At 40.5% G+C, this 23,964-nt stretch overlaps 2 protein-coding genes across 3 annotated transcripts in view; one reads left to right on the top strand and one right to left on the bottom strand.

The window, feature by feature from the left end:
- Positions 1-112: 112 nt before the first annotated feature.
- On the bottom strand, positions 113-3,301 carry b2ml (beta-2-microglobulin, like). Its single transcript, XM_052562458.1, has 4 exons — positions 3,125-3,301; positions 1,793-2,068; positions 1,085-1,108; positions 113-909 (listed from the first exon to the last, which is right to left on the bottom strand). The coding sequence occupies exons 1-3, from the start codon at positions 3,183-3,185 to the stop codon at positions 1,095-1,097; spliced, it is 351 nt and encodes a 116-aa protein (XP_052418418.1). The 5' UTR covers positions 3,186-3,301; the 3' UTR covers positions 113-909; positions 1,085-1,094.
- A 6,737-nt stretch (positions 3,302-10,038) lies between these two features.
- Positions 10,039-23,964, top strand: part of prkg1l (protein kinase cGMP-dependent 1, like) — a 30,519-nt gene continuing 16,593 nt past the window's right edge. The window contains exons 1-5 of one of the 2 annotated variants that reach the window (XM_052562445.1): positions 10,039-10,185; positions 10,467-10,649; positions 12,214-12,331; positions 12,426-12,592; positions 19,630-19,743. In XM_052562445.1, the coding sequence (XP_052418405.1) occupies positions 10,472-10,649; positions 12,214-12,331; positions 12,426-12,592; positions 19,630-19,743 (577 nt within the window). In that variant the 5' untranslated portion in view covers positions 10,039-10,185; positions 10,467-10,471. Of the gene's footprint in view, positions 10,186-10,443; positions 10,650-12,213; positions 12,332-12,425; positions 12,593-19,629; positions 19,744-23,964 lie in introns of both variants that reach the window. The other variant, XM_052562444.1, reaches the window with a different exon arrangement.

Below are 23,964 nucleotides of genomic sequence, written 5' to 3'. Positions count from 1 at the left end.
AGATTCTGGCTTAGAATTTAATCTTAGAGCCTGATCAAGGCCACAAGACCAAGACACACAAAAATGAGGCTCACAGTGAAGTTTTACAGTTGTGTTGAATAAAGACGCATAATTAAGAAGAAATTATATTTTATTGATCCGAATTACATGGCATTATGACTCCTAGAATCAGTGATGGTCATACATCATAAACAGAATTTGTCTTACATTTCACATTTTTCTATCTTTTGTAACTGATTTTTTTTTACAATGAAACTCCGATTTATTTATGGAGAAAATGAATCTTTACCAAATCTGGAAGTTATAGGCTATTTAACACTGGAAACATGTGTATGCAAGAATTACACCAATGAAAGTGTTAAAAAATAAAACTCCTTTCCTGAATCTTCAATACATTTCAGAACAAAAGGCATTAAGATGATTGAGTGCTAATGTTATAAAGACTAAATTAAAGCAAGAAATTCCTCACCCAAGGCTTTAGATAATTGCTGATATATATATATATATATACTACAGGCACCCTACTAATTATGTCCAGATACACACCAAAATAAAAATACAAATCAATTAGATATAAAGATACACATTTGTCTTTGCGTAAAAGAAAACACATTGCAGTCTGCAACACAGGAAGCATATCCTAAAGCAGGGGTGTCCCGTCCTGGTCCAGGGGTGTTTGATTAGAGCTGGACACCAGCCTTCCTAGAGCAGGATCAGACCAGACACCCCTGTCCCAAACAGACATGCTGAGATCTGATATCAGGATGTGGATCTAGTAAGAGTTCAGCTCCAATTAAAAAAACACCTGAACCTGGAGAAGGCTGGACACTCCTGAATTGTAAACGAAATCAAAGCAGGATTGGCATTATGGAGAGAAGCCGAAGAGAATAAACTGTTATTTCCAGCAATCTGTGAAAAACAAAATACATTTAACATAGTGTGACTAATGAAAGATTATGCTAAAAATAACTGAATACATGAACCAACATCATTTGAAAGGTATGCTAGATTATGAACTCTGATCAATTTAAATTACCAATAAAACATGTTAAAGCCTTTAAAAAACAATCTTATCAGAACTTACTGTTGCACGTTCACATGTCAGGTTCTACAAGAGAGAAAACAAACATTAGTAAAATATATAGATCACTGTTAATTTCCTTAAAAAGGAGCAAATTTAATTTGAAACATCATATAAGTCCCAGTTTGGGGTTCTCATCAAACTCAATTGATAAAAATGATTGTACATACATATAAATCATATTAAATGCAAGCAAAGTGTCTACTTTAATGTTTCTAATAACCTTTGTGAAAACAAAAAGCCAAATTATCCTGGTCTATCCAACAGATATATTTATGTAAAAATGAAACAACGTAGTTATTCTGACCTGTACTTATTAACATATATAAAATAGAAAGTTTCCATAAAATTAATATTAATTAGTTGTTTACAAATAATGACATCATATTTTGCATACTGTCAGATCCGTGTGGTTCATGGTAATATTATCCCTTTCAAATATTTGGTTTTAAAGACATTTTGTTCACTTAATGTAACACTTATAACACTTAAATGTGTTATGTGACTACTTAAAGACTCCCAAAACTATAATTAACATGAAAGAGAGAAATTAAACTCAGATGTCTATGATATATGAAAGTGAGAAATACTCAAACAGCTCCTAAATGAACCAACATCTGACCCTCACCAACCACTTTCTGAAATTCAATTCGATAATGAAAATCAACAACAACAGGGCTCATAAAATAAAGACTTCAGATGTGTTCTCACCCCATGTGTAAGATTTCTCTGGGCTGGTCATGTGACGGACGCGACAGGTGTACTGCTCTCCCGCCTGGGGGGTGAAGTCCACGTACTTGGTCAGGTGGAACTGCCAGCCCTGCTCGAAGGCCAGGTCGGTCTGGTGGCTGTCCGGGATCTCCACCCCGTTCTTCATGAGCTTGATGGTGATGTCAGGGGGGTGGAAGCCACTGACGTAGCAGATCAGCACGTTCTTCTTCCCATACTCTCCAGGGTTACGGCTGTACACCTGCACTTTAGGATCAGCTAGACACAATACAAAAGGAAACACTGAATACAGTCCATTCTTACATACTGTATTGCATGCATTGTGTATCTTATTTATTCATACATCCATCCGAACATGCAGATCAAAGACATAAAGAGATTTCAGATATATCTACTGATTCCTGTTTATTTTAATTTACTTTTTTTTTCTGAGCAAAAAAAATGACTATCATAAAGTTTTATCATGATTTACAGAAAACACCCACTAAAATGTCATCCGGTATAACAATAGTTCATATAATGAAAATCCTGCCAGTCTTATTAAGAACAAGAATCCTTAGATGACGCTATTAAAGGATCACAGTGCAACCCACAAAAAAAAAATTCATTGTCATTTTGTCTTTTTTTTTCACACAAGTTATTAGAAACATTAAAGTAGACACTTTACTTTTGCATTCAATGTGCTTGTATATTAAATCACTTTCATCAATTTATTTTAATGAAGGCAGTAAACTAGGACTTCTCGACTTTGACCCATGTACAGTGTGTTGTTTATCTATTCAGGAGAAGTTGTTTATTTGAATAATCATTTCTTAAAGAAACAAAAAAACGAATTAAATATCATGATATCATGTGTGTCATATTAATGTATCTTTTTAACCGCCAAACATTAAAATCCAGTAAAGCCAGTTTTTTTTTATCACGAGTGAAGTGAAAGTGAAAGTAAAATGTTCCGGGGATTTCAGACAAACAAACGTGTCTTAGATATGTTTTAATTCTCTAGGCAGATTTTCACAAGCTTTTAAAAGTTACTAAAATACTTTCTTCTGTTTTTCAGCGGTTTTGGCAACTGCGTATGCTTTTAACAATTTAAAAGGTTTTATCCTTCGTATTCTGAATAGCAGATGAAAGTACGTCACATACAATTCAGCTTGAGAAATATAATATAAAAAAACTACTGTGGGATTCAAACATATTGGATAAAGACTACGTTTAAAGAATGGAAATATAAGATATTAATACAAATAAACATAATAAGCAGAGTAACGTTGGGCTAGATAAGAGCGCGTCAGAAAACAGGTTCTTTATACTTACATTGTTTGGCCAAACAGCTGGCGCTGAGAAGCACAAGAGCGACTAGAGCAAGTTTAAACATGGTTTCCACCGTAAAGTCTCTGATCTATTACTCTGTTCGTCCGTCGAGTTCACGTCTGGCCTCCTGAACACAAAACTATAAAACGGATGAGGACAAACATACGGGACAGCAGCTCAAACCCCGCCCTCAAACATATTTTTAACCAATCATGCATTTTCTTTTTCTGTTGCTGGGTGATAATGGTGCTCTGATGGTTGTTGGTGATTTGTAGTATTAAAAAGTGACTTTTAACATCACACTTCACATTTCCTCTTATGCTGTAAACTGCTCTTGCAATAATTCCACTTTATGCAGATTTTATTGTTTTTATTGCTGACTCAAATCAGGTGAAGAATCATGCAAAGGTTTTCATTTCTTTACATGGCGGCTTTCATGATATAACCTGCCCAACAAAATGCCTGACTTTCTTTTTTTTTTTCTGAAGATCAAACCACGCCTGCAGCCGACTCTCAAGATGTCATCAGTCATCTCAATTACATGCTAACTGCCTTAGTTACATAAAACTGAAACAAATAACCATAACCTGTGCAACACAGCTGGTCGTTCATTTACGTGACAACAGCGTTTTGGGGGCCTCAAAACGCAAATTTTCAAAGTATATAAGTTCTTGAAAACTATTCCGGTTTACAATCAAGCAAATTTGTGAAAATCATGATGTCATGTGCATGTTCAGTCAATAGACATGTGTGAGGTCCTTTAAAAAGTGACATCACCAACTACTGGCATGGCATACAAGTATAGGCCCAAGGTTAAATTATCGTTCACTGTCCATAACTCTCCAAATCAACACTCTGGATCTAAATTTGAAATGACTTTTAATAGTTAAATGACAGGTCGTAATAAAAGCTGTGTTAAATATGCCTTTTCTTTTCTTTTTTACAGTAGCTGATTGTCACGGTAGGAAATCCAGTGTTTCCTCCGTGTCATGTTTTGTGGTTGTTTTTGTACTTACGTTGTCTCCATGTGCTCGTTTAGTTGATTGTCATCACCTGGGTGTTGATTGTCTCGCTCCAGCTGATCTTCATCACACCTCAGCTACTTATACTCACCTCGCTCTCTCTCTGTTGTCAGATCCTCTCTCATGTCTCCGTGTCCTAGTTGGATTACCGTCTTCCGTGTTCGTGTGCTGGATTGGGTTCGTGTTGTCGTCCTCGTGTCAGTGTTCCGGTCTGTTCCTGGTTTCATCCATTGACCTCCTTCACCTGCACCATCGACTTCACCATCCAGCTCTTCTCACGCCACCGTAGACCTTCCTTGCCATTGCCAACATTCTGGACTCTCTTTCTATTAAACATCATCTTATTGCCTGCAATTGCTTCCTCCTCTTTTACCTGTCGTTACAGTAGGATCTGACCATCATGGAAGCAGCAGGCGATCGCTCCCCATCTCATCTGGAGGAATTTCTGCAGAGAGCCGTGGGTCGTATGGATCGCCAAGACAAGGCGATAGATGAGATGGGTCGAGCCTTCCAAGCAATGGTGACGAAGGTGTCCGAGCTCGCTCTCCAGACTCAACACCAACAACAACAGCCACCCGCTGCGCCTCCCACGCCACCCACACCGCCGATCGTCTCCGGGGGTATTTCCCAGCCCGAACCACGCCTCCCCATCCCTGAGAAATATGCGGGTGAGCCAGAGTTTTGTCGATCATTCCTGTCTCATTGTTCTCTGCACTTCGCCATGCAGCCCCGCACGTTCTACACCGAGGAAATGAAGGTGGCATTCGTCTTGTCACTACTGACGGGAAGGGCTGCCCTCTGGGGGACGGCGGTGTGGGAGAATCAAGACAGCTGCTGTGCCTCGTTCCACGCCCTTTCGGAGGAGATGAGACGGGTCTTCGACCGCTCCGTCGCCGGGAGGGAAGCGGCTAGACTTCTCACGGACCTACGTCAAGAGGACAGGTCCGTATCCGATTACTCGATTGAGTTCCGCACCCTGGCGGCGGAGTGTAAGTGGAACGAAGAGGCGCAGTGGGATGACTTCCTGCATGGGTTGGCTGACCGCATCCAACAGGAGATCCGCGCCGTCGAGCTCCCCACTTCTCTCAATAGCCTGATTGATCTCACCATCAGAGTTGACAACCGACTCGATCAAGCCGCCAGACGGAGGGGGAGAGCAGTTCTCGCAAACAGACCGGAGGCTCAGTGTCAGCGCTCAGAGGTTGCGGTCAGCCCACCGGGAGATCTTGAACCCATGCAGGTGGGGCGAGCTCGGCTCTCCCGGGAGGAGAGGATCAGGCGGAGATCCCTGGGACTATGTTTATACTGCGGCAGCCAAGAACATCACATCCAGCGTTGTCCGGTAAAAAGACCAAGCCCGATAGTAAAACGGAGGCTACTATCGGGTGGGATCTCTGCCAGGAAGACCTCATCTACATCGACACTCCTTCCGGTGAGTCTACGGTGGTCCACCCACGCACTCGATCATCACGCTTTGTTGGATTCTGGGGCAGAGGGTAGTTTCATGGACTTCAAGTTCGCTTGTAAGCTTAACATTCCTCTCACCTCCCTCAAACACTCCATTGCACCCTTTGCTCTTAACGGACACAGACTACCAGTCATCACACAGACCACCTTACCTGTTTCTCTCATCACATCTGGCAACCATACTGAGGAGATCTCATTTTACATCACGGACTCACCTCAATCCCCCATCGTTCTCGGTCACACCTGGCTTCAGAAACACAACCCCAGGATCAATTGGCGCCTTGGATCCGTGGTTAGCTGGAGCGAGGAATGTCATTTGTCTTGTCTTTTGTCTGCTGGTGTTAATGTTTCTGAGTCTGTGTTTCAGGGGGAAGCAGTGGATTTGGCTAGCGTGCCCGCGGAGTACCACGACCTGAAGGAGGTGTTCAGTAAGTCTCGTGCTGATTCTCTTCCTCCTCATCGTCCCTATGACTGTGCGATAGAGTTATTGCCAGGTACTTCTCCGCCTAAGGGCAAGTTATATTCTTTGTCTATTCCAGAGACGGCGGCCATGGAGAAATATATATCCAGTTCTCTAGCAACGGGGTTTATCCGCCCTTCTTATTCTCCAGCGGGGGCGGGGTTCTTTTTTGTGGGAAAGAAGGACGGATCCTTGCGACCTTGCATTGACTACCGAGGGCTGAACAACATAACGGTAAAGAATACCTATCCTTTGCCGCTTATGTCTTCAGCTTTTGAGAGGTTGCAGGGAGCGTCCGTTTTCACTAAATTGGACTTACGTAATGCTTATCATTTGGTCCGCATCAGGGAGGGGGATGAGTGGAAGACTGCCTTTAACACCCCTAGAGGCCATTTTGAGTACTGCGTGATGCCGTTCGGGCTAACCAACTCGCCGGCAGTCTTTCAAGCACTCGTTAATGACGTGTTGCGAGACATGGTCGATCTGTTCATATATGTTTACCTGGATGACATATTGATTTTTTCTTCGTCTCTCCAGGAACACGTGCAACACGTACGACGAGTGCTTCTGCCGTTGCTAGAGAATGGATTGTTTGTCAAGGCGGAGAGATGCGTTTTTCATGCACAGTCTGTTTCTTTTCTAGGACACATCATTTCGACTGAGGGTGTTCGCATGGATCCTGAGAAGGTTAAGGCTGTGGTAAATTGGCCATCCCCAGAGTCTCGCAAGGCCCTGCAGAGATTTCTGGGGTTCGCCAATTTTTACCGGCGTTTCATTCGCAATTTCAGCCAACTAGCCGCTCCTCTGACCGCCTTGACCTCCCCTAGTTTGACGTTCAGGTGGTCAAACGCAGCTGAGGCTGCGTTTGCCAAACTGAAAAGCTGCTTTGTTTCAGCTCCCATTCTCGTCACCCCTGATCGCTCACGTCAATTCATAGTGGAGGTCGACGCGTCAGAGGTGGGGGTAGGAGCAGTGTTATCCCAACGCGCATCCTCAGACGGAAAGGTGCATCCATGCGCGTATTATTCTCACCGTTTATCTCCTGCAGAAGTTAATTATGACATTGGCAATCGAGAGTTGTTGGCAGTCAAACTTGCACTGGAAGAATGGCGTCACTGGCTTGAGGGGTCGGGTGTACCTTTCATTGTATGGACGGACCATAAGAATCTCGAATACATTAGAACCGCCAAAAGACTTAACTCCAGGCAGGCTCGGTGGGCATTGTTTTTCGGTCGTTTCGATTTTACACTTTCTTACCGGCCGGGTTCCAAAAACATCAAACCCGATGCTTTATCCCGTCTTTTTGAGCGTTCCGATCGTACTGCTACTCCCGAGCCCATTTTACCGGGGACCATCATTATCTCCGCGCTCAGATGGGAGGTCGAATCGAAGGTGTTGACTGCCCCCGGCTCGTTGCCCACCGAACCGATTGTTTGTGCCGGAGGGGTTACGGTCAGACGTTCTCCAGTGGGGTCATTGTTCCAGTGTTGCTTGTCACCCAGGGGTTAGTAGAACTAGATTTCTAGTCAAGCAACGATTTTGGTGGCCTGGTATGGCTCGTGACGTCCACGATTTCGTCTTGGCTTGTTCAGTTTGCGCTATTGGTAAGACTTCCAATCGACCTCCAGATGGGTTACTCTTACCGCTGTCTGTCCCTTCAAGACCCTGGTCCCACATTTCGCTAGATTTTATCACCGCCCTCCCGCCCTCTAAAGGCAATACGGTGATTTTAACCGTAGTGGACCGGTTCTCGAAGGCGACTCATTTTATTCCCTTGCCCAAATTACCTTCAGCCAAGGAAACAGCGGTAGCTGTCATTGACCACGTCTTCCGCATACATGGCCTTCCGACAGACGTGGTTTCGGACAGGGGTCCCCAATTTGTGTCCAAATTTTGGCGAGAATTTTGTAAATTGTTAGGAGCGACTGTTAGTCTTTCTTCCGGGTTCCATCCCCAGAGCAATGGTCAAACCGAACGAGCCAATCAGGATGTCGAGAGGGTTTTGCGATGTTTGGCTTCCAATAATCCTTCGTCCTGGTGTCAGCAACTCTCAGTTGTGGAGTACGCACACAATTCTTTGCCAGTGTCATCTACGGGCATGTCTCCATTTAAGTGTAGTTTAGGGTACCAACCACCTAATTTTGTCAGTACGGAATCCGAGGTTTCGGTCCCCTCCGCACACGCACTAGTCCAGAGGTGTCACCGCACCTGGACCAGAGCTCGCAGAGCTCTGCTCCAGGCTAGGTCGCGCACCAAGGCTAAGGCCGATCGCCACCGGTCGAAGCCTCCCCGTTACGTCGTCGGTCAAAGAGTGTGGCTTTCTACCCAGAATATTCCTATGCGTTCCGTTTCTAACAAACTTGCTCCCAAATTTATTGGCCCGTTTTCTATTACCAAGATTATTAATCCGGTAACCGTGCGTCTTAGCCTTCCTCCGGCGTACAGGAGGATTCATCCCGTGTTCCATGTGTCCAAAATTAAATCGGTGATTTCTTCCCGTCTTAATCCGCCTGCCCCGGTTCCCCCCCCGCCTCGTCTCGTTAATGGGGAAACCACCTATTCGGTTAATCGTATTCTGGACTCTAGACGGAGGGGACGCGGTTTTCAGTACTTGGTGGATTGGGAGGGTTACGGTCCGGAGGAGAGAAGCTGGGTTCCTGCTCGGGACATATTGGATCACCACCTTATAGATGATTACAATCTACAGGTAAAGCAGGCTGGGAACGTCAGGTGACGTCCTAGGGGAGAGGGTACTGTCACGGTAGGAAATCCAGTGTTTCCTCCGTGTCATGTTTTGTGGTTGTTTTTGTACTTACGTTGTCTCCATGTGCTCGTTTAGTTGATTGTCATCACCTGGGTGTTGATTGTCTCGCTCCAGCTGATCTTCATCACACCTCAGCTACTTATACTCACCTCGCTCTCTCTCTGTTGTCAGATCCTCTCTCATGTCTCCGTGTCCTAGTTGGATTACCGTCTTCCGTGTTCGTGTGCTGGATTGGGTTCGTGTTGTCGTCCTCGTGTCAGTGTTCCGGTCTGTTCCTGGTTTCATCCATTGACCTCCTTCACCTGCACCATCGACTTCACCATCCAGCTCTTCTCACGCCACCGTAGACCTTCCTTGCCATTGCCAACATTCTGGACTCTCTTTCTATTAAACATCATCTTATTGCCTGCAATTGCTTCCTCCTCTTTTACCTGTCGTTACACTGATATGTTCACTCTGGCCAAAACAGACCTAACCTTTTATCCAAAGCAACTTACAAATAAATTAGCTTAATGTAGTACACATAGCAAGGTTATTATTATTATTATTATTATAAAATAAATAAAAAGAAAACAGATAGAAAAGAAAAAGAATAGAGCATTTTCACAAATTCTGGTTTTTGTAGTTTAGATGATAATGTATCGTTTTCAAAAACTTGTTCTTAGACTTTTCAAACATTTCAAAAGTGTTTCAAGTCCCCCAAATACCATTAAACTGAACAGTCAAAACACACAAAGAAGTTTTCCATATTTATTTGAAACTATCCAACTGTATATGTAAACAACCTCTTTCAATCGATGCATCCATTCATCCATCAATCATCTTATGCCTAATTAGACTACCTATAAAACATAAACACAAACCAACAACTTAAGTCATTATTTTAAGGTTGTGTTTCGTAAGATCAAGTAATTGAGCCAAAAGCAAATGTTGTAATTATTATTATTATTATTATTTAACCAGACCACTGTCCTAGTTTTATCAATTATGCTATAATGTTACATGTCTTCGGCATAGAGATTGATAAATCCTATTTACTGCAACCGAGCTCTTTTATGCAATACTGAGTGCACTGTTTATTTTGTTGCATTGCAAGTCGAAGAACAATATGGTGATAGTAGTGTTGAATTCTCTGTGAGTGTGATCTGTCCCTGCCCACCTCTCTCTCTCTCTCTTTCTCTCTCTCTCTCTCTCGGATCAGCTCGCGTGCGGTGGAGACATGATTCAAACATTCGCACTCTGCTCTTCCTCAGTATTTCTAAAGCGGACCAGCTCCATCACTGTAGTTCCCTGAGGTGAAATCGCTTTCGGTCTGTTTGTATTTCCCAAGTTCCTTGCCCATATTATTCAGGTAAATATCTTCTCAGATGTCTCTTATTTGCAATGCAATGTTTAAATAAATTAACGAAATTGGTTTTGTTGTTACTTGATCTATAGCCTATTTGGATAATAATGCAGAGCTGGTTGCACTGTTAATATTAGCCTACAGTCGATGAGCTTGGGAGACTCTCTAAATAATTGCAGAGCAACTTCAGTTTTGTCTGCCGTTAATGTATTTTGTTTGAATTTGTTTGGTTATTTCACTTCTTCAAACGTGGGCGCACATCAGTCCCTCCCTGTCCCCTTATACAGGGCTGATGGGGACTCTCCGAGATCTTCAGTTCGCGCTCCAGCTGAAGATAGAGGAGTTACGGCAGAGAGATGCTCTCATCGACGAGCTGGAGCTGGAGCTGGACGCTAAAGATGATCTGATCCGCCGCCTGCAGGGGGAGCTCGACCGTCTGCGGCTCTCCGCTCCTGGCGCCTCGGCAGATGGTACGGTGTATTTTATTTGTCAGGAAAACGTTTTGAGTAGTCAAATATAACCCCCCCCCCCCCCCCCCCACACACACTCACCTTTAAAATATGATTTTAAATGTGCATTTACTCTTAAGGCGATTCAATAACTGGTCGCGCACGTAGGCGTCGCTACTCAAATCCAGTCATTTCGATCGCGAGCTCAGGTAAATTCTTAGCAAAGCCGAACAGAAAGCTGTTTGAAAGTCATTTATGTGTGAGCTGTGCTTCATACATTTCTATCACATACAATTGACTTTTTCCCCTGGCCAAATTCCACTGCTAACATGGAATTAGCATGAACAAAGCAAAATAATTAGCTATATTGTGAACAAAAATAACTACGTCTGAATTAAAATGAAAATTCCTTTCTATCACTTATTATTCATACACAGTAGCCATTGAGTGATTAACAACATTTGTTACAGACTTGCTTTCCACTCATTGATATAGGATAAGCCTACATTTAAGCCTTAATTAAATTAGGCTATCTATGTTAGCCTAGATTAATATTTCCTCCATTTTGCAAATCATCAACTTGTGTGTCATCTAAAATGAGTGTGCTCTTGTTACAGATTACATGTAGGCTTCTAAAAAATGATTCATTGAATTTACTTTTTTTTTTAGCCTAAGTGGTTGCAATCAATTTATTGTAGCTGCATTTAAATAAACAAATTTAGATGATTAACTTTCAAATACATTTATTTAAATTTAGCCAAAAAACATTGATTGCACCCACTTACTTTAAAAAAAAGTAGTATAATTTTTTTATGCAGTATTACATTTACTAACACATATATTATTTACATGCTTAATTGCATAATCATATTGTAACAAGGACAAGTTAAAAGAAAATGTAATCTAATCACAGTATTTCCTACTCTACTTAAAGGGCACAAGTGAGTCAGCACAAAATCAAATTTGATCTTATTTATTTTCTCAATACATGTCACTGATGCATTGTTGAAAAAGTGAAAAGTGAACAGTCTTCACTCAGGTTTCAACTGTTTACTGAAAATTCTTGTACGATAAAGATGAACAAAACAAACCCCGGTCAAAATCTGTGTTGATTCATCTTTCATACATTCTTAATAGATACGCCAATTCTTAAAGAAAGTCCGATACTAAAACAATAAAAATATCTACCCAAACGTGCATGCATTTAGTGTTACATTTTTAATTATGCAAATTATGGCTGATACAGTAGAAATACTAGAAACAATTATGTTATTATTCTTTGGTACTGTGGCCATCTGTGTCCTCTGAGTGTTCAAAACACTGAGCTGTATGGGTCCACACACATGCACACACATTTAAATCTTATTTGAAATTTATGTTAATTGAGTTTTAAATGAAATACAACTCCAAATTTTCAGAAACACATTAGTGCAATCACAATAATCTATTACAGCAAATCTGACTTTACTTTTATGTGCATCATGCATCAGCAATCCACACAGAGTTCAGAGGTAAAAACACAGTCTTTTTTAATCTTATAAGACATTGTATTATTCATCTTTACACTCATTTCATTTGCATTTAGGTCAACAATGTGTCTCTTCCCTGAGAGTGAGAAGAAAAGCTCTGCTAACAGAACCGGTTACCTTGGAGCCGAAACTAGTCTTACAAAACCCACCAATCAGCCACTGCAAAAGTCAAGCGTAAGAGCCTGCCTAACATCTCAACTCATTCCCTTGTTGCCTATAGTGCTACATTTCCCCAGTGTAAGTCTTTATCTGTCTTTATTTCTTTAAGGTCACAGCAGCTAATAGAATCGGCTCTGGCAGAAAATGAGTGTATGAAATATCTAAACAGGGATCAGATGCGGTGTTTGGTGGATTCTGCCTACCCCATAACGCTCAAACAGGGTGTGAGTGTTGTCCAGGAAGGGGATAATGGGACCCAGGCATATATAGTTGAAGGTGAGTACGAGTGTGAGAATGAAAGAGATACTCTCGCCTCATAATACTTCTCATATTGCATGTTGATTTGTGAGCATGTCTGAACATTCACAGATCCCAGTGCTTACATGGGTATCTTATAACCCAGTTCTCAAAAGTCACTCATTATTAGCCGAGGTCCAGTTATGCCTCCAGGCGTATTGTGAATAATTGATTTCTGTGGCTTTTTAATATTCTCTCTGGTTTATGTGCTTATGTTTTGGTACTGTTTGTCTTTTGCTTTTAGCTTCTAGTTACCCTTCAGCTCTTTACATTCAGTTTACATATAAATCACACTCATCGTGGCCGCATTTGACTATTAGTGGAGTTATATCCCCTTGAACCTATAATATAATATAATATAATATAATATAATATAATATAATATAATATAATATAATATAATATAATATAATATTGATACTGTGCTTTTAAGACTTTTATGTAAACATCCTCTTTGCATTTGAAACGAATAACAGCATTTAAAGGTTATAGATTTGTTTTTGACTCAAAATTACTTTGTGCTTCCCTGTCGATTATTAATAGCTTCTCTGCAAAAGCTGTTATATGTAATAAAATACAATTTTAATTGAATTTTAAATAAACTCCAGATCCACACATTCATATATATTTAGTTATTTATTAGTTTTTTTATTTATTTATTTACTTATTTTATTAATTTTTTTCAGAAGCTAGTGGTCAGTAAGATTTTTATGTTTTTATTTATTTATTGAAAGAAATTAATACTTTTATCAAGCAATCATCAAAACTGACATTTCTTTTTTTAAATGCTGTTGTTTTGAACTTTCATCAAAGAATCCTGAAAAAAATGTATCTCATGGTTTCCACAAAATATGAAGCAACACGACAAAGATGCTGTGGAAAAAAGTAATTTTCTCCTGAACTGAAGCCTTTTTTCAATCACGCAGTGTAACTGCACGACCATTGGTTTGTGCAGTGTATTAAAATTGAACCAATGGCTCAGCGGAGTGGACAACAACTACACTCTCCCCTGGTCCCAGAAGCCTGCCGCCATTGACATGCCTCTCAGTAGGACCCAGTGACCTCTCAGCTCGGCTGCTCTGCAGACTTTTCTTCAACAGTCGTGAGGTCATTGGCCAGCCATGTTGTGCTCAAGTGCTTCTTGTGGCTTACTTTGATGGAGATCAAGGATGCGTACAAGGTCCCCTTCCTTGAGTCACAGATCTCCCCCACCAGCCTCTTCGGACCGGTGGTTGAAGGGTTCATTGAGCACTTTACAGAGGCACAGATGTCGTCCCAAGCCATGCGACACTTCCTGCCAAACACTGAGGCATCTTCCTGATCTGCTAGACAGGAAGAGGAGGGGGCCAAGGCTTGCTACGGCTGGACCAATCACCAAGCAGCCTCTCTTAAGCTTGTCACCCCATTCAACCCCGGGTGCAGAGGGAAATGTGTCTGTTGCAAATTCTGTGCTCGTTCAAGTGCCCAAGCAACCACCCGCTGTTGTAACGGGAAAAATTAAATACAAACATTTTCCAAATGCAAATTTCCTCTTCCGTTTCTCACGAGTTCCCTGCCCCCGTGCAGCCAGTCACTCAAACTGATCCAACCCCTTGCCACGTGGGCCGAGGCCTGGCAGGCCATCTGTAAGAAGTAAGAATGGGTTATGGGAATAATAAAATTAGGTTATCCACTCCAGTTTGCTCGAAGACCCCCGCACTTCAGCAGCATGGTCTCCACCTCTGTGCAAAGCAAGGATGCTCTAGTTCTGCGCTCAGAGGTGAAGAACCTGCTGGCAAAGGAAGCTGTAGAAATGGTTCCTCCAGCTCAGAGCAAGTCAGGCTTCTACAGCTATTTCTTCATCATCCCCAAAAAGGATGGCGTACTCCGGCCCATCCTCGATCTCAGACACCTGAATCGCGTCCTCTTGTTCAGGATGACTGTGCTGAAGCAGATCCTCTTGCAGATTCACACAGGGGACTGTTTTTTTTCTCCGGAAAAAGACGCAAACTTTCACATCCAGATAGCCCCCTTCACAGATGATTTTTGAGATTCATCTTTGAGGGAGTGGCTTATCAGTACACGCTCCTTCTCTGCGGACTGTCTCTGGCTCCTCGCACTTTTATGAAGTGGATCTTTCCCCTCTAAGGCAGATGGGAATCCGCATTCTCAAATATCTTAATTACTGGCTCATTTTGGCCCAGTCAGAGGAATAATTAATATCACACAGGACCCTCCTCCTCAGCCACTTAAGAGTGCCTGGGACCAAATTTAGCCTAAAACACAATGTCGCCCAGCCAGCGAATATCATTCTTGAGAACAGTTTTTGACTCAGTTCAGCTGAGAGTGGTAGTTGTGTCAGAATGTGCTTCTGCCATGCAGAAACTCACTGCCTCCTTCAAGTTCAGTGCCACTTGCCCTCTCAGAACATTTCAGAGGATGCTGGACTTCATATGCAGCCTTCGTATGCAGCCCCTTCAGCGCTGGGTGAAATCATGGGTTCCATTCACGGACGCCAAATGTATCAGTATTGACCAGGCACAGCCCTGGCACCTTAAAAGAACTCTCGCTGGATAGAACAGGGCATGGCCATGGGAATGGTTTGCAAGAGAAAGGTTGTCACAACATATGCCTCCAACACAAGTTGGGGGCGCTGTGCGAGGGCAAATTGACTTTTGGCCACTGGTCAAAAGCAGAAGAAGAGCTTCACATCAACTCACTGAGGGCAGCACATACCAAGCTTAATGAACCGAGGAGTGCAGGCAAATCCCGCAGGCAAATCAGGGAATAGGGGCACAAGGTTATCTTGGTGCTCCCCCTCTAGAAGAACCAACTTTGGTTGTCAGTGCTAACTCGGCTACTTGTAGCAGCCCCCTGGCCCATTCCTGAGAGATGAGATCTCCTCTCTTAAGTGAACAGCACAATATGGCACCCCTGGCCTGAGTTGTAGGCTCTGCACCTTTGGCCACTCAACAGGAACCTACAAGCCTCCCAAAGCACATGTTAAACACTATTTTGGTGGCTATAACTCCATCTACAAGATGTCTCTACGTCCTTAAGTGGTCTGTTTTCTCTGCTTGGTGCTTATACCATTGTAAAGACCCGTCTACCTCTGACTTATCAGTGGTTTGTCCTTTATGCAAGAGCTGCTGGATAAGGGACACTCCCCATCCACACTCAGATTTTGCATAGCAGCTATAGCAGATTCCCATGCCCCATAGCGGTCCAATCGGTGGGCAGGAACAACTTGGCTGTCAGCTTCTTGAGGGGGGCCAGGAGGCTGAATCCGACTCACCCCTTCACTGTCCCTACATGGGATCTGACTATTGTGCTGAGGGCCCTGAAGGGCCCTCCTTTTGAGGCGTTACAGTCTACTAATCTTTGGTCACTGTCACTAAAGAGTGCTCTACCTATTGCACTAGCGTTGGTAAAGTGAACAGGAGACCTGCAGGAGCTCAGGGGCCCAACGACTCCAAGGTCATCCTGAAACCAAGGCATGGTTATACACCCAAGGTGCTCTACATTCCATTCAGAGCACAGGTCATCACACTCTCTGTGCTTCTTACCTCTGAAGAGGACCGGGAGTTATCCTTGCTCTGACCTGTCAGAGCTCTGAGGATTTACATTGAACGTTCTGGCCCATTTAGGTGGTTGGAACAACACTTTGTTAGCTTCGTTAACCGTACCATAGGGCAACTGGTCATGAAACAGAGCCTTTCTAGGTGGATACTAGATACCATTACGTAAGCAGACTATGCCTCAGTCCTGCAATGCCCCATCGGAGTATGAGCCCATTCCACCAGTGGCATGTCCGCATCTTGGGCATGGTCTAGTGGTGTGTCCATTACAGAGATATGTGCGGCAGATGGCTGGGCCTCGCCATACACATTTTCTAGGTTTTATAACCTGGACGTTCCGGCATTGGAGGCCAGTGTCCTTTCTACTCAAGTGGACACACACTTGTGTTGTGCAAAACAGTTCTGACAGAGAGTCCTTGACCGTAAGATTAAATTATGCAGTCGTTCCTCTACCATAACACTGAGTGATTGTACTGGGTTCCCATAATGAAGTATCGATAGTGGATGAACTCATTTACTAAGGTGACCTTGGTTCCCTGAGATACGGGTAAGAGTACTGCATTGCTAGCCTTGCTATGTAGCTGCACGACTCAGTCGTCGCTTCAGTCGAAGTAACCTGGGGATACTGTGGCAAAGCGCTTGCTTATATAGCCAGATAGCCCTGCCCATTCTGGCTGGCTCTGGGTGACTTCGTCGCCCTGCTGGCTCTGCTGCCAAACCTTTGGTTAGTTTTTAATACACTGCACAAATCAATAGCCAAGAAGTTACACTTCAAAAGGTTTCAGTTCTGGAGAAAAAAGTTTTTTTTTTCCCATAGCGTCTTTTAGCAAGATGCTGTACTCTTTCCCGAATCTCAGGGAAGCAAGGTTACACAAGTAACCGAGCAAATTTTCAACATCGATAAAAATAAGAAATGTTTCTTGAGCAGCAAATCAATCCATCTATCTATGGTAAATCCATGGGAAAAAATTAGGTGTAACTTTTGATGATGCCTTGAAATTTGACAAGCAGATCAATGATGTTTTTCAATCTGGCTTTTTTAAACTTAGAACAGTGGCAAAGATTAAGCCGTTTTTTATACTTTTTTTAATTTTGAAAAATGATGCATGCTTTAGCTTCTTCTCATCTGGACTACTGTTATTCCCTGTATGAAAGGATTAGTCAATCCACCCTGTCACGACTACAGATTGTCTAGAATGCCGCTGCAAGGTTGTTAATAGGTTCTCGGAAACGGGACCATATCACTCCAATTTTATCATCTTTACATTGATTCCCAATCCATTATAGAATTGTTTTAAAAAGGGCAAGTTCACCCCAAAATGTTATGTTTATCTGCTTACCCCCAGGACAACCAAGATGTAGGTGACTCTACATACACAAAACAAAATTATGCTCTTTGGCTCGTGACGACAAAAAAGATGGGAGAAGGCCATGTTTGCCACTGTGTAGCATCCCCTCTCCTTTTTATAACAGTCTACAAACGACTGAGGAGACAAGTTGCTCAAGTTTAGGAATAGGAATGTTGTCCCATTCTTGTCTAATACAGGCTTCTAGTTGCTCAACTGTCTGAGGTCTTCTTTGTCGCATCTTCCTTGCTTATGATGCATCAAATGTTTTCTATGGGTGAAAGATCTGGACTGCAAGCTGGCCATTTCAGTACCCAGATCCTTCTTCTACGCAGCCATGATGTTGTAATTGATGCAGTATGTGGTCTGGTATTGTCATGTTGGAGAATGCAAAGTCTTCCCTGAAAGAGATGACGTCTGGATGAGAGCATATGTTGTTCTAGAATTTGGATATTTAAAATGGACTGTTGGCAAAGTGGTAAACTTTTCTGTGGTCAGACGAATCAAAATTTGAAGTTCAGCTTTCAGCATTGATGGTGCCTTTCCAGATGTGTAAGCTGCCCATGCCACACACACTTATGCAACCCCATACCATACCAACCCCATACCAGAGATGCAGGCTTCTGAACTGAGTGCTGATAACAACTTGGGTTGTCCTTGTCATCTTTAGTCCGGATGACATAGCGTCCCATTTTTTTCCAAAAAGAACTTCAAATTTTGATTCGTCTGACCACAGAACAGTTTAACACTTTGCCAACAGTCCATTTTAAATTAGCCTTGGCCTAGAGAAAACGCCTGCGCTTCTGGATTATGTTTAGATATGGCTTCTTTTTTGACCTATAGAGTTTTAGCCGGCAACGGTGAATGGCACGGTGGATTGTGTTCACCGACAATGTTTTCTGGAAGTATTCCTGAGGCCATGTTGTGATTTCCATTACAGTAGTATAATTTTTCTCTGAGAAACTCCTTTCTGATATTGCTCCACTATTTTTCGCTGCAGCATCGGGGAATTGGTGATCCTCTGCCCATCTTGACTTCTGAGAGACACTGCCAATCTGAGAGGCTCTTTTTATACCCAATCATGTTGCCAATTGACCTAATAAGTTGCAAATTGGTCCTCCAGCTGTTCCTTATATGCACATTTAACTTTTCTGACCTCTTTTTGCTATCTGTCCCAACTATTTTGGAATGTGTAACCCAATATTTGGCATGACATTTCAAAATGTCTCACTTTCAACATTTTATATGTTATCTATATTCTATTGCGAATAAAATTTATGAGATTTGTAACTTAATCCATTTCTTTTTTACTCACAATTTTTTCAGTGTCCCAACTTTTTTGGAATCGGGTTTGTATGTTAGTCTGGCTTTACAAAAATTGTGCAAGTGCTTTAGTTCATGTGAAATCAAGAACAAGCAGCAAAGAGACCACTTAACATAAAGATACAGTAGCCAAAAAACAAAACAAACAAACAAACAAACATACACACACACACACACACACACGCATTCTCCTTAATCCTTTAAAGAGTAATTGTAAAATAGTCATAAAAAGGTTATTGGTGCCAGAAACCTTGACTAACTTTACAAGTGTACTTTAGACACTCGTTCCCTGTCTCTGACTGAAGCACATTAATTAGTATGCACCTCCCATAGTGTTTGCAAGACCAGGCAGGAAGCAAGAGAAGTGTGAGACAGACCTGCTTCTGGAAAGATAGACATTCTTTTTTTTTCGCTGAAAAAGAAAACATCCCTGCTGGTTATGTGGGGCCAAATGAGTTTTAAAATGTCAGTGTATGTCTAAACACCCAGGCTGCAAGTGAAATAAAAGGATAGAGAAGAGCAGGAGTTTGATCTATTACCATCCATTAAAGTGTTCATCAATATCTGTCCATGAGCTGTGATAATTCCAGCCGTGATTCGTTAAAGGAGGGCAGTATTTGTCCTGATGTGCCGGATTGTTTGGGCTCTGAGGATCTCCGTGCCTAATCTGTGATGGGTCAGATCATCAGTCTATGTGACAGTCACGCTGCTGCTCAACACCTGTCACTCCCGCCAACCTTGAGAGCTGTAGATGACATGTGTGTGTGTGTGTGTGTGTGTGTGTTAACAGAGGGAAAACTGGAGGCATCCAGGGCTAGCCAGAGGCTGCACATCATTGAGCCAGGGATGATGTTTGAAGAACTGGCCCTCATTCATAACCACACCTGTTCCAATACTGTCACAGGTATTGACATACATGTGTGTATCCACACACACACACACACACACACACAAACTTCCCCATTTTATCTCCTATCACATGTCAGCTGAAGAGAAACACACAGAAGGATAACTGTATTGCTCAGGGGTCACTGAACAATAAAGTCAGAATTGTGAATTTATCACAATACTGAGTTTATATCGCGTAGCTCTGACTTTTTATCTCAGAACTGTTAGAAAAAAATCCAAATTGTGAGATATAGAGTCGCAATTACTTTTTAATTTGTTTTACTTAAATAATAGTATGAAATAGAGTAACATTGTAATTAGAAATAAACTAGCTGCAATTGCAAAATGTAAATTTACACTGCAAAACAGATGTATTTAAGGGATGTAAAATTAAGTTATGAGGCGCAGATTGTAACAAATTCAATAAAAAAAATAGCAAAATAGATGCATAGCAAAATGCCATTGCAAAACATTATGTTGCAATTGTGAGATATAAAATGACATTATAAGTTATAAGCTTGCTATTACTACCAACATAGTCACAATTTTTGTTAGTTTGCTTTGTACTTAAGTGTATTTTGAATGTACAGTTTGAAACACCGACAGCGAAAACTCTAAATAAGATGTGAGATCATTGAAGTCTTGCTCTGTTTCTCAGAGGAACGAGAGCTTAAAAGCTCACTATTTGCTGTGCATTTATTCCTGTTGTTAGTATTCCTGTTGCTGAGATAGTAAATCTCATTTGAAAATGATTCGTTTGCGCACTCACTACTAGGATGTCCACAAAATGAGTGTAGTATTACATGTCATTTTTTTTTCTAGTTTTATCCCACTTGGGATGCGCTGAGCGTGTCTGGGTAATCAGAGTATTCCCACCATCACCAGTCTGAAGCTGTTCTGAGAGATCAGTGGAATATAACATCAAAGGAATCAGGAAAATCCACATATAATTCTCAGCCTACAGCACGCCACACTAGAGTCCACAAAACATGCTGCATATTGAATGGACAGATTTACAAATCCCATCTGGTTGTGATTTTTAAATCTCTTTATGTGTTAGTTTTTTATCTTTATCTTTTATGTTGGTCCTTTTGATCTTACAACACTAGATGTCTTCTGAGCAAAGATGTCTTTTTTGGAAACATCTGTAGTTTCAATCTGATGCTGTACAATAAAATGTATACATTTTTTTAGTTTCTTAAATGAAAATAAAATTTAGCTGTATCCTAAATAAAACAGTTTCTACCTCAGAATAAAACTTGGGTAACTGTAAGAAATAACATTACATTGCAAAAAAAAAAGTCGCAAGTACTACAAAAAAAGTTGCAATTGTGAAATATAAAGTTACCATGTCAAAGTTGTAATTTATGAGATATAAAGTTGCTTTTGTGAAACATACAGTTACATTGCAAAACACAATACCACAATTGTAAAATATAAAGGGACACTGCGAGACATAAAGTCTCATTTATTACTACAAATTAAGTTGGAATTGTGAAATAAAGATTCAAAGTCTTTTTTTTTATCATATGCACTCTGAATACTGCTAATAGAAAAAAAGTTACAGTACATTGTGAAACACAAAATTTTAATTGTTGATATTAAGTTGCAATTGTAAAATTTACAGTTACATTGTAAAACACAAAAGTTTCAAATGTGAGATATAAAATGACAATGTGAGACTTAAAGTTGCAATTACTTAAAATAAAGTCGCAATTGAGAAATATACATTTAGAGTCCCTCAAGGTTCCATGTTATGGCCTTTGTTGTTTTCAATCTACATAAATTATATTTGTACAAATGTAGATGTAGCTGTACATTTCTATGCGGATACAATAGATACAATCTTAGATGAATCTTAGATACAGTCTAAAAAAATCGCATTCTTTTTACTATACTTGCTGTAAAATCTGAATCTGGTAAAATCGCCTTCCGTTACAATGCTCCTTCAACCTGGAATGCTTTGCAGAAAAAAATGTAAGATTGGGCACTATTATCCCACTTAATGATTTTAAATTAGGCCTCCATGTCACAGAAACCTTCATATATACAGTAAGTGTGATTGTATATAGGCTGTTGTTCTGTTTTGATTTCTGTATGTAGCTTTATGTAGCTGTCATACTGCCTAGAGTAGGTTATTATGTTATTGTGTTATATTTTGTTTGTTATTGTATTTGACTTTTGGCCTTGTTAGGTTTTGTGGTATGGTTTATGTGGTGTTGATATGTTATTGTGTAATTTGGTATGCATTGTTTGTTTTAGATGCCATTCTTGACCAGGTAGCATTTGAAAAAGAGACTATAGTCTCAATATGATTTCCCCTGGTTAAATAAAGAAAATATAATAGAGTGCATTGCAAAACTAAATGTAAAGGGAAATTGTGAGATATAAAGTCACAATTATTTGTACAAATGAATTTACAATTTAAAAAGTAGTAATTGTGCGTCATAGTTGCAAATTGGAAATGTAAAATAAAATAAAAGTAAGAAATAGAGAGAGAGCAAATAAAGTGAGAATTGTGACATTTTGACAGTTACAGTGACAAAACAAAAAATCGCAAATGTCAGATATAAAATTACATTGTGAGACAAATTCAAAATTAATACAAATAATATCCAGTCACTAATATTAAATATACAGTTCCAGTGCATTTGAAAAATTTATGAAATTGTAAGATATAAATTGACATTGTGAAAAATTATTGCTACAGATTAAGTTGCAATTGTAGTTACAATGTTATAGTTAGTTATAGTTACAGTGTGAAACACAAAGTTGTAATTGTGAGATATAAAGTTTTTTTAAAAATTTTATTTTTAGTTTCAGCCACAATCACTACAAATAATGTCATTGCGAGACAAAATCAGTTGTCAGAAGTCACAATTACTAGAAGAAAAGTTGCAATTGCAAAATATATAGTTGCACTGTGAAACACAGTCACAGCTGTGGGAATCACATAGTAAGATATGTCATATCGCAAGATATATTGTCACAATTGTGAATAATAAGTCACAATTAGGAAACATTTAAAGTAAAGTAAAGTAAAGGAAGTAGTTGTCATTGTGAGATTTTAATGTTTTTTAAATGAACATGCTAAACTTGTTAGTCGCATGTTTTCTGTAAAGAATGTCTTGTTTGTATGTCTTCCTCCAACCCTAAAGAATATGTCTGTGTCAGACAGATGAATTAACGTTCATATCTGAGGTGTATCCCCTATAGCATGCTTTGATTTATGACTCTCTCAACACCTCTTCTCTTGCTTATTTCACATTCTCACTTGAGTCCTGAGCCACAGGGGGATCAGCTTGACCTATTAATTTTAATAGAGGGTCATAGCAAGACACAGAGTGAAAAAAGCAAAGAATAAAGTCTGAAAGAACATGAATGGGCTAAAAAAGATGGATTGAAAGTGAATGGAGGATCCAATCAAGCTAGATCAATTTCCAGATGTTTATTTTCTTCTACAGGGAATGTCTACCTTGATTGTGTGTTGTTTTCATCTTTCAGTCGATATCCTTTTCCACTTTCGCAGTTCTGTTTTATTTTATCCCTCTCAGCCTCTCTTTCTGAAATTTCAGACTATTTCTTCCCTTTCACCCCTTTTATTTCAAGCCTCTGATCAAGCTCTCCCCAACTCTTTTCTTCAGCTTTGTTCAGGTCTTGTGCTTGGTGACAGCTTGAAATTGCTTTCTTTTTTCACTCTGCGCCTCTTTTTCATCTCTCTGTTTCTTTTCTTGATTCTTACCCTCTAACCTGATCACCTCTATATGTCTAAATGAAAAGATAAACACAGTTTCCTCCATTGCTTGTAGTTTTACGATTCTGTGACTTGCATTTTAAAATTTGTGCTTTGTGACCTTAATTAAATTCATGGAAAGACAATATTACAGTGGCATTAAAGTCGTATTTAAACAAGTAAACATGTCATTGCACTAAAAAAATCTAAGAATCAAACCAGTTAACATAAAATTTTAACATTTATATCTTTAATATTGACTGAGTAAGACCTTGTCATGGATTAAAATTAAGGGTTGAAATCAAAATTTGATGCTTGTTATCTCCTGATTAGATTTTAAAACTTTAGCCTGGATTTCCAGACAAGGTCACACATGTTCAAATATTTTGCTAATGTTCCAATGAAATAATAATAAAAATAATTTTATTTCAGAATGTTCTCTGACTGTGCAAAATATATATTTTTTTAATTACTTATTTTTTTATTTTCTATAATTTTGCAAAA

The sequence above is a fragment of the Carassius gibelio genome, chromosome B8 (assembly GCF_023724105.1).
Source record: "Carassius gibelio isolate Cgi1373 ecotype wild population from Czech Republic chromosome B8, carGib1.2-hapl.c, whole genome shotgun sequence".
NCBI lineage: Eukaryota > Metazoa > Chordata > Actinopteri > Cypriniformes > Cyprinidae > Carassius > Carassius gibelio.
The sequence above is the reverse complement of the archived record's forward strand: the minus strand, read 5'-3'. Positions and strand labels throughout refer to the sequence as shown.